The 15,763-nt window shown below is 39.0% G+C and overlaps 1 protein-coding gene across 1 annotated transcript in view; it reads right to left on the bottom strand.

Annotated features, from left to right (window-relative positions):
• LOC150077870 (kinesin-like protein KIF11) overlaps positions 1-15,763 on the bottom strand; it is a 257,452-nt gene that overhangs the window by 215,586 nt on the left and 26,103 nt on the right. The window contains exon 4 of the mRNA XM_090384389.1: positions 13,388-13,463. Coding sequence (XP_090240515.1) covers positions 13,388-13,463 — 76 coding nt within the window. The remainder of the gene's footprint in view (positions 1-13,387; positions 13,464-15,763) is intronic.

A 15,763-nucleotide genomic window follows, 5' to 3' on the forward strand; every position in this document is an offset into this window, starting at 1 on the left:
CTGATGTGGATGGGATCTATCCAGTTAAATTAAAGGAGGCAGCAGATGAAACAAGCAAACCCTCAGCCATAATTATGAGCAATTCCTTGGACTCAGGGGAAGTTCCCATGGAGACTGGAGATGTGGAGACTGGAGACTGGAAGACTGGAGACTGGAATGCGCTGGTCCCAAAGGAACTAGTAGTTGTTGGTGACTCTATTGTCAGGGAAACGGGAAACATGCTTTGTAAAAAGGATAGGTGGAATAGGACCAGGGTATGTCTGCCAGGGGCAAAAGTTGATGACGTTGTAGAGCGGATATCATCTTTTAAGGGCACAAAAGGTGATATAGTTGTACACGTTGGCACTAATGACATTAAGAGTAGGAGACCGGCGGAATTACTTGACAAGTACAGGTCACTGATGAAAAAAAGCCGTGAATTAGGGTTGAAATTGAAAGTGTCTGCAATTCTGCCCAGACACGATAGGAGGGAGTATATGATGAGAGCCCTGTCAATCAATTCGGCCCTGGAAAGATTGTGCAGGGCTCAAGGGGTAGAATTTTTTTCAGCCTGGTCTGTACTTGTTAACAGGAGAGACTGCTTCTACAGGGATGGGATACACTTAAATAGAAGGGGTGCAAGAATGTTTGCTGATGCTATCGAGGCAATGTTAGGTGGGTCGGAAAACTGCTAGATTGGGGGGATACAAGGACTAATAGATTAACAGTAGCCACTGGCAGAGGTGAAAGTGATTCTTGCACTGCTTCTATTGGAATGAGCCGCAGCCTGGAAAATAAGATGCAGGATATTTCAGAGACTGCTGGGAATCATTGGGGTACAAGTAAACACATGGGTTGTGTTAGGGTAGCTAAGAAAAAGAACAGGTGCATGTATACTTGTGTGTACACCAATGCTAGGAGTTTAGTAAATAAATTTGATGAATTTGAGGTATTGCTCAAAACATCAAAGGCAGATATTGTGGGGATTTCAGAGACGTGGTGTCACACAGATATAAGAAATGCAGAACTGGAATTTGGGGAGTACAATGTCTACAGAAAGGATAGACAGGATAGGAAGGGAGGAGGGGTTATGCTATTAGTTAAAAAACACATAAAATCCAAGGAAGTGAAGCCAGTCGACATCGCTGGACAGTGCAGTGTCGAGTCAGTTTGGTGTGACATAAGCATTGGGAGATCAAAATTGAGAGTAGGAGTGTGCTATAGGCCTAATGACTCTGATGAGTATAATAAGAAACTGTTCGGAGAAATAGAGTGGGCCAGTAAATCAGAGAGTCTTATAATGGGGGATTTTAATTTCCCAGATATTGACTGGAATTTGGGGGCTGGTCACTCACACAGTAGCAAGGCTTTTGTGGATTTATTGGATGATTGTTTTCTACATCAGCATGTTCGGGAGGCAACTAGAGGGAGTAATACTCTTGATTTGATTATCAGTAGTGATTCTTCATGCATTAAGAATCTGCAGATAAATGAACCACTTGGTGGCAGTGATCACAGTGTGCTGAAGTGGGAGTTACTCAAAGAGGTAACTACCATTAGGGGTAAAGGGAAGGGGTATTGCTTTCGTAAAGGCGACTACAATGGACTGAGACAGTATTTAAATTCTATACAGTGGGATCAACTGATGATATTGCCAACAGCAAATTCAAAATGGGAAGCATTCAAAGAACTTATCGTGGAAGCTACTAGGCTTTACATACCAACTAAGAAATATTGTTCAAGGTTTAGGCCTAAATGGTTGTCAGATGAACTAATGAGGCATATGGCAGAGAAGAAAAATGCATGGGATACATACAAATTAACACGTGACACGGACGCCTATGATAGATACAAGTTGATCTGTAACCAAGTTACAAAGGAGGTTAGGCAGGCGAAGGCAGATTATGAGAGATCCTTGGCAAGGGATGCGAAGAAAAACAGCAAAGAGTTCTTTACTTATGTAAACTCTAGAAGGAAGGGGATGAATCAGATTGGTCCACTTGAGATCGATGGGTCAACTGTTGATGACCCTGCTCGGGTAGCTAACAAACTAAATGAATATTTTGCATCGACATTCACACACGAGGAGTTATTCAGCGAGGGGAATGCCAGAGGTGTATTCAACTCTAGCAGTAAGCTAGAGAATCTTGTAATAACTGAGAGCAAAGTGGAGGAGAAATTGTTGAAGATAAACATAAGAAAGGCACCTGGGGTGGATGGGATCTATCCAGTTATATTAAAGGAGGCAGCAAAGGAGGTAAGCAAACCCTTAGCCATAATTATGAGAGCTTCCTTGGACTCAGGGGAGGTACCCATTGACTGGAGATGTGCAAATGTGACCCCAATTCACAAAGGGGGATCAAAGGCTGACACAAGTAATTATAGACCTGTGAGTTTAACTTCTGTTCCCGGAAAATTAATGGAGGCACTGGTGAAAGAAGCACTGCAGGATCATCTAGACAAGACTTCAGTTATAGCTAGGACACAGCATGGTTTTGTTAAGGGGAAGTCTTGCCTGACCAATTTGATTGGATACTATGATGCAGTCACAAAAGAACTGGATGCAGGGAATAACTTTGATATTATATACTTGGATCTTAGAAAGGCTTTTGATACTGCTGCACATGGAAGACTGCTGCACAAATTGGAGCAGTGTGGCATTGGAGGCAAGTTGCTGCTATGGATAAAGGGGTGGTTGAGGGGGAGAAGACAGAGAGTGGTAATCAATGGACACTGCTCATCGTGGACTAATGTTATTAGTGGAGTCCCTCAGGGTTCAGTATTGGGGCCTTTATTGTTTTCTGTATTTATAAATGATATTGATGATGGTATATCAGGCTTAATGTCCAAGTTTGCAGACGATACGAAGGTTGGCAGGGTTGTCAAGGACACTACTGACACTATGCTGCTGCAACAGGATTTGGAAAGGTTGAGTAGATGGGCTTCGAGGTGGCAAATGAAGTTTAACATTGACAAATGTAAAGTACTACATATGGGAAACAGCAACCCCAGAGCAACGTATCAACTCTGTGGTACTACACTGACAGTGGTAGAGAATGAAAGGGACCTGGGGGTGGTGGTGCAGGCAGATATGAAGTTCTCTGAGCAGTGCAGACGAGCTGCAAGAGTAGCTCATGGTGTATTGTCAATGATATATAGGAATTTTTCTAGCAGGGATAAGGAGGTGATTATTCCCTTGTATAAGGCAAAGGTCAGGCCACACCTAGAGTACTGTATTCAGGCCTGGAGGCCTCATTTCAGGAAGGATGTAGAGCTGCTGGAACGAGTACAGAGAAGGGCAACTAGATTGGTGAATGGGACAAAGGGGTTCTCTTACGAAGAAAGGCTTAAGTTTTGCAAATTACAGTGTCTGGAAACTAGGCACCAGCGGGGTGATCTGATAGAGGTGTACAAAGCCTTGAATGGTTTGAGCATGCTCAATGCTGATGGGATTCTTCCTCTAGCTCAGAAAAATCACCTGAGAGGGCATAAATTCAAATTGAGGAAAGACAGATGTAGGATAGATGTGCGGAAATTTGCCTTTAGCCAGCGGGTGGTTGGTGGGTGGAACAGACTTCCATCCCTTGTCGTGGAAGTTGATAGCCTAAATAAGTTTAAGGCTCAGCTGGACAGGTATTTCGAACGAACAGAGGGGTGAAGTGGAAGTGGTTATTTTTATTTATTTATGTTACTTTTTTTTTTTTTTTTTTTTTTTGGCTGATGCTGCATAAGCTTGCTTTCTTGCATCAAATGCCTCTACTAATGCTAATGCTAATGTACAAATTGTGTTCCCAATTCACAAAGGGTGACATGAGTAATTACAGACCTGTTAGTTTAACTTCTGTTCCGGTGAAAATAATGGAGTCACTGGTTAAAGAAGCATTGCAGGATCATCTAGACAAGACTGCAGTAAAAGTTCAGAAACAACATGGGTTTGTTAATGGGAAGTCTTGTCTGACCAATTTGATTGGATACTATGATGTGGTCTCAAAGGAACCGGATGCAAAAAATAATTTTAATATCATATAATTGGATTTTAGGAAAGCTTTTGACACTGTTCCACATTAGCATTAGTAGAGGCATATGATGCAAGAAAGCAAGCTTATGCAGCATCAGCCAGAAAAAAAAAAAAAAAAACTTTCACTTCATCCCTCTGTTCATTCGAAATACCTGTCCAGCTGAGCCTTAAATTTATTTAGGCTACCAACTCCCACAACAAGAGATGGAAATCTGTTCCACCAACCAACTACCTGCTGGCTAAAGGCAAATTTCCGGACATCAATCCTACATCTGTCTTTCCTCAATTTGAATTTATGCCCTCTCAGGTGATTATTCTGAGCAAGAGGCAGAATCCCATCAGCATTGAGCATGCTCAAACCATTCAAGGCTTTATCCACCTCTATTAGATCACCTCGCCAGTGCCTAGACTCCAGACACTGTAATTTGCAAAACTTAAGCCTTTCTTTGTAAGAGCAACCCTTTGTTCCATTCACTAACCTTGTTGCCCTTCTCTGTACTCGTTCCAGCAGCTCTACATCCTTATTGAAATGAGGCCTCCAGACCTGTATACAGTACTCAAGGTGTGGCCTGACCATTGCCTTATACAAGGGAATAATCACCTTCTTATCCCTGCTAGTAAAATTCCTGTATATCATTGATAAGACACCATGAGCTACTCTTGCAGCCCGTCTGCACTGCCCAGAGAACTTCATATCTGCCTGCACAATTACCCCCAGGTCCTTTTCATTCTCCACCACTGTAAGTGTAGTACCACAGAGTTGATATGTTGCTCTGGGGTTGCTATTTCCCATATGTGGTACTTTACATTTGTCAATGTTAAACTTCATTTGCCACTTCTCAGCCCATCTGCTCGACCTTTCCAGGTCGAGCAGATGGGCTGAGAACTCCTCGAACTCCTGTTGCAGCAGCATAAGGTGAGTAGTGTCCTTAACAACCCTGCCAACTTTTGTATTATCTGCAATCTTGGACATTAAGCTCGATATACCATCATCAATATTATTTATAAATACAGAAAACAATAATGGACCCAACACTGAACCCTGAGGGACTCCACTGATAACATTAGTCCACGATGAGCAGTGTCCATTGATTACCACTCTCTGTCTTCTCCCCCTCAACCACCCCTTTATCCATAGCAGCAATTTGCTTCCAATGCCACACTGCTCCAATTTGTGCAGCAGTCTTCCATGTGCAACGGTTTCAAAAGCCTTTCTAAGATCCAAGTATATAATGTCAAAGTTATTCCCTGCATCCAGTTGTTTTGTGACTGCATCATAGTATCAAATTGGTCAGGCAAGACTTCCCCTTAACAAAACCATGCTGTGTCTGAGCTATAACTGAAGTCTTGTCTAGATGATCCTGCAGTGCTTCTTTAACCAGTGACTCCATTAATTTTCCTGGAATAGAAGTTAAACTCACAGGTCTATAATTACTTGTGTCAGCCTTTGGTCTTCCTTTGTGAATTGGGGTCACATCTGCACATCTCCAGTCTATAGGTACCTCCCCTGAGTCCAAGGAAGCTCTCATAATTATGGCTAAGGGTTTGCTTACTTCCTTTGCTGCCTCCTTTAATATAACTGGATAGATCCCATCCACCCTAGGTGCCTTTCTTGTGTTTATCTTCAACAATTTCTCCTCCACTTTACTCCCAGTTATTACAAGATTATCTAGCTTACTGCCAGAGTTGAATACACCTCTGGCATTCCTCTCCCTGAATAACTCCTCTTGTGTGAATGTAGATGCAAAATATTCATTTAGTTTGTTAGCTACCCGTGCAGGATCATCAACAGTTGAACCATCGATATGAAGTGGACCAATCTGATTCATCCCCTTCCTTCTAGAGTTTACATAAGTAAAGAACTCTTTGCTGTTTTTCTTTGCATCCTTTGCCAAAGACTTCTCATAATCTGCCTTCACCTGCCTAACCTCCTTTGTAACTTGGTTACAGACCAGCTTATATCTATCATAGGCTTCTGTGTCACATGTTAATTTATATGTATTCCCTGCATTTTTCTTCTCTGTCACATGTCTAATTAGTTCATGTGACATCCATTTAGGCCTAAATCTTGAAAAATATTTCTTTGTTGATATGAAAAGCCTAGTAGCTTCCAAGATTAATTCTTTGAATGCCTCCCATTTTGAATTTGCTATTGACATCATCAGTTGGTCCAACCGTATAGAATTTAAATACTGTCTCAGACCATCGTAGTCGCCTTTACAAAAGCAATAACCCTTCCCTTTACCCCTGATAGTAGTTACCTCTTTGAGTAAATCCCACTTCAGCACACTGTGATCACTGCCACCTAGTGGTTCCTCTATCTGGAAGACTACTGTTCAAATTGAAGAAGTATGGCATTAAGGGCAAGTTGTTGCTATGAATAAAGGGATGGTTGAATGGGAGAAGACAGAGAGTGGTAATCAATGAACACTGCTCTTTGTAGACTAATGTTATAAGTGGACTAATGTAGACTAATGTGGACTTTGTAGACTAATGTTATAAGTCCCCCAGGGTTCAGTGTTGGGCCCATTGTTGTTTTCTGTATTTATCAATGATATTGAGAAAGGTATATCAGGGTTAATGTCCAAGTTTGCAGAAGATATGAAGGTTGGCAGGGTTGTTAATGACAGCAATGACAGTACACTACTGCAAAAGGATCTAGAAAAGTTGGGCTGAGAGGTGGCAACTGAAGTTTAACAGTGACAAATGTAAAGTACCGCATATGGTTAGTAGTAACCCCAGAGTAACATGCCAATTGTGTGGTACTACACTCAGGGCAGTGGAGAATGAAAAAGACTGAGGTAATTGTGCAGTCAGTCAAAGGGTTGCTGTTACCAAGAAAGGCTTAAGTTTGGCAAATTGCAGCATCTAGAGACTAGGCACCTGCGAGGTGATCTGATTGAGGGATATAAGGCCTTGAATGGTTTGTGTAAGCTCAATGCCAATGGGATTCTTCCTCTTCCTCAGATTACTCACCTGAGGAGAGATAAATTCAAATTGAGGAAAGACAGTTGTAGAATAGATGGGTAGAAATTTGCCTTTAGCCAGTTGGTGATTGATTGTTGACAGAAACTTCCAGCTGTCATAGTGGAGGTTGTCAACATAAGTTCAAGGCAGAACTAGACAAACATTTGGAGTGAATGAGAAGTTTTTTTTTTTTCAGTTGATGCTATATAAGCTTGCTTTCTTGCATCATATGCCTCTACTAATGCTAATAACAATTACTTACCTAGATAACAATTTTGTTCATATCATTACTGGAAATTTAGGTATTGTTATCTGATCTTAAAGATATTCTATCATACAGTTTTAAATTCAGACTTATCCATCCTTCAAAAAGCAGCTCTATCAAGACCTTTAGATTACTGTATGTCTCAGCTTACAAACACAATAACCGTATTGAACCATACGAAATGTGGATTAATACTGTTTTCTATGATCTGGTTAATAGGTATTCCAAATTATGGTCCAAATCTTTATGCAATAAATCCTTCAAATTCTACAATCTTGCCAAAATCAAAAAGCAATTACTAGAACTTCATAAGCATTTTTTATTAACACAGTAGATAAAGCATCCAACAATTATACACTCATCTGTAAAGCTTTCTATACCTCTATTTTAAAAAAAGAACTTCAATCTAGTATTACTTATAAACCCACTGCTTCTTCAGACAATATTATTACCAAAAAAAAAAAAAATATTGGCTTTAAATAAAATTCTGAAACTAAACATCAATAACTTCAACTTCCCTTATGTTTACTTCATACCAAAATTCAATAAAACGCCTGTTAGTTTCAGGTTCATCACATCTTACAAAAATAGCTATGCCAAGTTCCTGGTAAGGCCCTAGAACAACTTCATTGTAAACATTATTCCTAGTGAATAATATTATTTTCAATAATCTACCAGTTTTAGACAAGCTAAAAGTCACATTGGGGTAATTCGAACATTCAATTTCTATAGCTTGTTCACTAGTATTAATCTAGATAATCTTTATAAGGTTCTTCAAAACATTTATCAAGGATATAAACATATATCAAAATATAATACCTCCTACTTGAATAATTTGATCAAACTGTGTCTTACATAACTTTGTTTTTGATAGATATACCATATATCATCAAATCCAAAGTACTCCTATGGACAGGCCTTCATCCTATATTATAGCCAATCTTTACCTTTATTGGCATGAATGTGCACTTCCTAACGATGTCACATTTTTCAGATATGTTGATGACATATGCATGTTGGACTATCCTAATTTTCTCAATTAATGTACCGCTCCAAGAACTGTTAGAGAAAACCAATTCCTCTGGCTTTGAAGCCAATTATTTGCATTTGGAAATAAACGTAAATAATGAGTCTACGGTTACTGACATTTATAACAAACAGGATGCATTCAATTTCAATGCAATTAATTTTACTCATTGGCAACCTAATATATTTAAAAATGTCTATTCCAACATCATTTTCTCACAGTGTCTTAGAATTGCCACTATTTGCAATAACTACATGGCAGAACTAGACAAACATTTGATAGTCTATTTGATAGTCTATTTCCTATATCTTACCTGCACTTTCAGTTTCATAAAGCTATTAATATTATCAACCATAAAAAACTATTTTAAGATCAGTATAGTCTTAATCAAATCATATATACGTACATATTGATACCTAGTTGCTACTATTTTCTATGGCAGAAAAAATATCTATCTATCATTGCTGCTTGCAGGATGCTTACACAGGTAAATTGAATGCTGTAGCTCTATCTTCTGGGTGTCTACTAATTTTTTTTGCATATTTTTTGATATTTTTATATATGTTTTGGTTTATGTTATGTTTTGTTATAACAGCTTTTCAATGTGATATTTCACACAATACAGCCCCAGCACTTATTGGGAGCCAGTTTAAATTATTTCTTATAAATTTTTCAGAATTTTTCACATTTTAGCACTGAGGTCGCTAGCGTAGCATACACATCGTGTATCTGTTTACTTTTTAGCTTATACAAGTCGTATCTAGTTTGATTGCATCATATTAGTTTTATAGCCACGTATGGGTGTGTTCACATTTATGTAGTCGGTTCTTTAATCCTAATCATCCATTTCATCTTATTTTTTTTTTTAGTATTGTACATAATCCATAGTTACTGTTTTTTCGTTTCCTGCTACTTTCTGCTTACTACTGTTATACATATACAGGGCGTCTCAAAAATATTGGTACAAATGTTTAGGGGAGGTAGGTAACATCTAAAGGAATGTGAATCGCATAGGAACCCATAACCGGAAACGTCACAGGAAAGTAGTAGCAGAGGCACAAGAAGCAGAAATGACACAGGACAGTAATTAGTGGCAAACATTTATTTGACATAATATTAACAATGGAGTACGAGATGGATGCATTTCATGATGTTACAACAGATGCTCGAAGGTTCCACCATGAGATGCAATGCATGCGTGACACCGATGCAGCATGGATTGGCAGACACGGTCGAACACATCTAGAATTTCTTTGACAGTAGCAGCAGCGCAGACGAGTCTCACCACGAGATCCATTTCCATCTCCACAGGCGATTCATACACGATAGATTTGGGGGGCCACCCCCACAGAAAGAAATCAAGGCTCGATAAATCAGATGAGCGTGGGGGCCAGGCAACGGGTCCACCACGGCCAATCCATTGACGCCCAAAACGCCTGTTCAAATGGTCACGAACACACCTTTCATAATGGGCAGGCGCCCCGTCATGTTGAAACCAAATGTTGCGTCCCACATTTGCTGGAACATCATCAAGTAACCCTAGTAGAACTTGTTCAAGAAAGATCCAATATTTAGCAGAGTTCATGCAGGATGGTAACAGGTATGGGCCGACTAAGCAGTCACCGACCATACCTGCCCACACATTTATTGCAAAGCGACATTGTGCCGCATGGGGGCACACACCATGTGGGTTGTTGTGAGCTCACACGAGCATTGTGCTGATTGAATAAGCTTTCCCGAGTGAAATAAGCCTCATCCGTGAACAAAACATAGGCTGGAAAATTCAAATCTTGAACACTTTCTTGGAGAAACCACTGCGCAAAAGCCACACGTGCAGGATGATCTTGGGGGAGCAGTAACTGAACCCTTTAGAGATGAAAGGCGTAAGGAATCGTTGTGCCAGACACGCTGTACACTGCAATAAGACACTCCTAAGGTAGTGGCAACAGCATGTGTGCTGGTAGTAGGATTATTCTGGACGGCATTCAACACACTTTCTTCCATGGCGGGTGTTCGCGTCGAACGTGGTCTGCCCACACTACTCCTGTTACCTCTAAATGACCCATAATCGCACAAATTTTGATGCACACGTGCAAGCAAACGGTGGTCCGGTACATGTCTGTCTGGGAAGCATTCTCCATAAATTTGTTGAGCGGCTCGTCCACTGCCCTCTGCTAATCCATACACTAGGTGCATGTCTGCCAGCTCAGAGTTCGTATATCGATGCATGCTCTTCGTGCGGCGACTACTGCTTGAATGAGTAAACCAGAAATTTTCCTTCTTGTTAACTGATGAACAGCGCCGTGTACTGACTTACAGTGACGTTTCCGGTTATGAGTTCCTATGCAATTCACATTCCTTTAAATGTTACCTACCTCCCCTAAACGTTTGTACCAATATTTTTGAGACACCTGTATATGTCCAGGGCAATTACTAGCACGGACGGGAAATCATGCTTCCGGATAACCTAAGCTCCAACTTTATATTCCCCAATCATATACTGTTCACTTTCCTAAAACTAAAATTTTTCTACACTCTTGGCTATTAGTGTAGCATGAGGGCAGGAGTGTCTATTTCTATCCTAATTACCTACCTAATTTCACTTCCAGTTAGCTAGGCTGCTATACTGTTGCTTATACACATTTCTGCCATTAGCCTTTGTCTACTCTTAACAATGGCTTTTGTTTTAGTTTCTTTGTTCATTTACGTTTATAACTATTTTCAGGTCCTCTGTCATGTCAACCTTAAATTACATGCCTGCAATCTATATGTCCTCCCTTATAACTTTAATTTTACATTATTTCACATCATCTTTTTTTTCTCCCCAATACTATATTTAGATGTAATTCTTTTTTGCTATGGCATGTACTTTATGTTAGAAACAGAGGATGCTATATTGTCGTCTTTTCAGGCAATTCTGGTGGTTAACACTTGAAAACAACGCCAGGATTGTGATATAAGATAATACAGTCATGTATATATAGGGTGTGCAGGCTAGAGGTATCCAAAAATAATGGCTTATATAATGCGAGAACCACTCATTATATTTTCTCAAACGAAAGCACAGTCGTTAGGAAATCTCTCCAAGGTTTGTTTCGTCATATTTGTCCGCATTTGGAGTATGGAGAATCCTCACTAAGTGATCGAAAATGAAAGAGATACACCAAAAGTCAATGTCTGGTTAGGAGTGCACAAAAATGGGTTCATCGGTCCATTTTTCCCCCATAGATATGACTATGGAAAAAAAAAAAAAAAAAAAAAAAAAGCACGGGGCTTTATTTAAGACTGTGTGTACCAGAGAAAAGTTCGGGATTTCGACGATTTGAAACAGCCTATCATTGAAGCAGTTGTTCTAATAATGCTTCAGATGCTGGAAAACACTTGAAAAGAGCTTGAGTATCGTTTTGACATCTGTCGAGCTACAAAAGGTGCCCATATTTAACTTTACTAACCTTCATAAAAACTTGGTGAGTTACTCTGTATAATAAAAAAAAAAAATTTATTTTAATACACCTTATAGATGCTGAGATATATGTGTGTATTTTTGGATACCTCTAGCCCAGACACCCTGTATTGTGTATAATAATATTGACTTATTTCTATATATGTATTATTATTATGTTTGTTTTTTTCTGCTACCCTTCTTTTCTTTCTTCTTTCACACTTTTTACTTACATCTCTTATCTCTACAACTTTTATTTACTTACTTCTCTTATCTCTGCTACTTTTATTTACTTACTTAGAGATACACGCACGCACGCGCACACACACACACACACACTGAATATTTCTATAACAAGACTTTCATCAATTTTTATAGAAGAGGCAAGTGAAATGAAACTTACTCCAATTTTTAATGTCACACTGACACTAAAAAGAGGAGTAAGTAGTATTTCTCTAAAAGAGTAGTATAATGTTATTGATTTATAATTTGGTGCAACCTCACAGATAGCTGTTTCAGTAGTTACCAGCAAGAAGCCAGTGACCCCCATGAACCAGTGACAATTTAACTTGTAAGGTGCCTGATAAAAGGTGTGAAAAACCAGTTTCCAAACTTGACCTTTAAATACTCTTAGCCAGTCTGTTTTTGGATAATAACCACATAGATATTTTCTACAGGTAGACTAAGAGCATAATAACTAATGGTAATTATTATGGATGACACTGACTAACCTCTTATAGAATAGAATGGACATGCAATGCCAACTGAGAGCAGAATCAGAATTTTTTTAACTAACTGGATGACAATGATTCATTTCAGTATATCAGAGGCAAAAATATTCTTGACCTGGTCCTCACCAAGGATCCAATCAAAAATATGACAGAGGATGGCTCCTTCAATTACTCATATGCACAACTTGTTAATTAACACAATAAAATCTACTTCAACTTAACTGAAATGACATAATGAGTGTTTCTTTTCTACATTAATGTTCTGTAGTTTAAATTCTCCAAATCAAATAAACATAAAATTATGGGGAAATCTGTGCTTTCAATATTTCAACTTGGTTAAATAGTTTTAGCTATCTTACATTTTTTGATGTATTCCTTTATGCAATGCATGACAACACATTCAACAATCTCATTTCCACTGACTTTTGATGGAGTGTCACTAGAGATCACCTATTATCTGATGAGAAAGCAGTAAGTTTCAAAAACAGCTGTCATAGTAGTATTTTATATTTTCAATAAACAGTATATTCTTTCGAGGATATTACTTGTTTAAAAGTGGCAATACCCAGCCAACACATGGAGACATGAAATTTGTTCTCTTGTGAATATAAAGACCACAAATCTTTAAATCTTTCTTGTAGTTTAAACTCAGTAGATTGAAAAAATGCAAAAGGAAAAATTAGCCCTCTGCTTTTCAGGCTTCTCAAAAACAAAATTAAATCCCAAATTACTTCCCAACTTAAGAAAATAGTAGAAGATAAATGCTTCAGTATTTCCCTCTGTAATCTCCCAAAAAGAAGAATGAAATTTAAATCTGTGATTTCGAGACTTTTTCCATATCAAATTTATAATTTAACTAACATAACTGTTAGCAACCACCTGGGGTGAATGATAAATAAGAAAGCTTGTAAAATTTACATCTTACTATGAAACTATAAAATAAAGATATAGTATTCACCTCTTCCCATGTATGACTTTTTGTACTTCTTGCTCCTTCCATAGTAAATGTTTTACCAGTACCAGTTTGGCCATACCTGAAAAGATTGAAGTTTATACATATAACAATAATAAATAAATAAAAAAAAAAAACATACGTATTATATATAAAAAAAGTGCAAAATTTTATTAGAGTTTACTTACTCTAATAAATAAATATTCTGCCTAATAAATAAATAAATGAGCATGAAACTTAAGTAATTCAAACAATAAACAATCCATGTTTTGTCAAGCTAGTTGGGTAGTTGTTTGGAGGCTCTATATGACATATCAAATACTTTAGTCGTGGTACACGCTCATAGGGTACTAAATGTGACTGTTTTGCTTCATTTTTGAAGCATGTGTTCATGAATCAATATGCATATTATGTAGGCTGAAAAAAACCAGAGTAACTCAGCGGTAAAGCTCACCACCCCTAATGTCTTAAGGGACTGAAGCCATCACTCTGGATTCTTTAAATAATGAGAGCTTCCTTGGACTCAGTGGAAGTACCCATGGACTGGAGATGTGCAAATGTGACCCCCAATTCACAAAGGAGGATTAAAGGGCGACACAAGTAATTATAGTAATTATAGACCTGTTAGTTTAACTTCTGATCCTGGAAAATTAATGGAGGCACTGGTTAAAGAAGCACTGCAGGATCATCTAGACAAGACTTCAGTTATAGCTCAGACACAGCATGGTTTTGTTAAGGGGAAGTCTTGCCTGACCAATTTGATTGGATACTATGATGCAGTCACAAAAGAACTGTATGCAGGGAATAACTTTGATATTATATACTTGGATCTTAAAAAGGCTTTTGATACTGTTGCACATGGAAGACTGCTGCACAAATTGGAGCAGTGTGGCATTGGAGGCAAACTGCTGCTATGGATAAAGGGGTGGTTGAGGGGGAGAAGACAGATGTTGTTGTTGTTTTAGGAGCATTAGCAACTAAGGCCATATTGCTCCGGGATATGCGGTGGTCATTCCCTGACCTTTCCGCATCTTCCGTATTTGGTGGTGACGGGCTCGAACCCCGGTCTAATCAAGAAGCGTGTGCTACGCACTGCTGCTCCTTCCCACCTGGCTACGGAGGCGCCGGGGAGAAGACAGAGAGTGGTAATCAATGGACACTGCTCATAGAGGAATAATGTTATTAGTGGAGTCCCTCAGGGTTCAGTATTGGGTCCATTATTGTTTTCTGTATTTATAAATGATATTTATGATGGTATATCAAGCTTAATATCCAAGTTTGCAGACGATACGAAGGTTGGCAGGGTTGTCAAGGACACTACTGACACTATGCTACTGCAACAGGATTTGGAAAGGTTGAGCAGATGGGCTGAGAGGTGGTAAATGAAGTTTAACATTGACAAATGTAAAGTACTACATATGGGAAACAGCAACCCAGAGCAACGTATCAACTCTGTGGTACTACACTGACAGTGGTAGAGAATGAAAGGGACCTGGGGGTGGTTGTGCAGGCAGATATGAAGTTTTCTGAGCAGTGCAGACGGGCTGCAAGAGTAGCTCATGGTGTATTGTCGATGATATATAGGAATTTTTCTAGCAGGGATAAGGAGGTGATTATTCCCTTGTATAAGGCAATGGTCAGGCCACACCTAGAGTACTGTATACAGGTCTGGAGGCCTCATTTCAAGAAGGATGTAGAGATGCTGGAACAAGTACAGAGAAGGGCAACAAGATTAGTGAATGGAACAAAGGGGTGCTCTTACGAAGAAAGGCTTAAGTTTTGCAAATTACAGTGTCTGGAGACTAGGCACCAGCGAGGTGATCTGATAGAGGTGTATAAAGCCTTGAATGGTTTGAGCATGCTCAATGCTGATGGGATTCTTCCTCTTGCTTAGAATAATCACCTGAGAGGGCATAGATTCAAATTGAGAAAAGACAGATGTAGGATAGACGTGAGGAAAATATGCCTTTAGCCAGCGGGTGGTTGGTTGGTGGAATAGACTTCCATCCCTTGTTGTGGAAGTTGATAGCCTAAATAAGTTTAAGGCTCAGCTGGACAGGTATTTTGAACGAACAGAGGGGTGAAGTGGAAGTGGTTATTTTTTATTTATTTATTTATTTTTTTGGCTGATGCTGCATGAGCTTGCTTTCTTGCATCAAATGCCTCTACTAATGCTAAATAGTAATACAGGTGACTTAACGCCGATAATTCATTCCAGAAAAACAGAGCACTAAGTGAATCAGTGCTAAGCGAGCGCTGTATTCCCATAATGTAACATATGTATCTGTGAGTCGTGGTCTATGTCATAGGATATTTCCTAATCAATAATAAATGGTAGCGAAAAGACGCACAAATATCGGTCAAAATATTTAATATTTGTAC

This window comes from Mastigoproctus giganteus, chromosome 11, assembly GCF_048544385.1.
Source record: "Mastigoproctus giganteus isolate SK-2022 chromosome 11, ASM4854438v1, whole genome shotgun sequence".
Classification (NCBI taxonomy): domain Eukaryota; kingdom Metazoa; phylum Arthropoda; class Arachnida; order Uropygi; family Thelyphonidae; genus Mastigoproctus; species Mastigoproctus giganteus.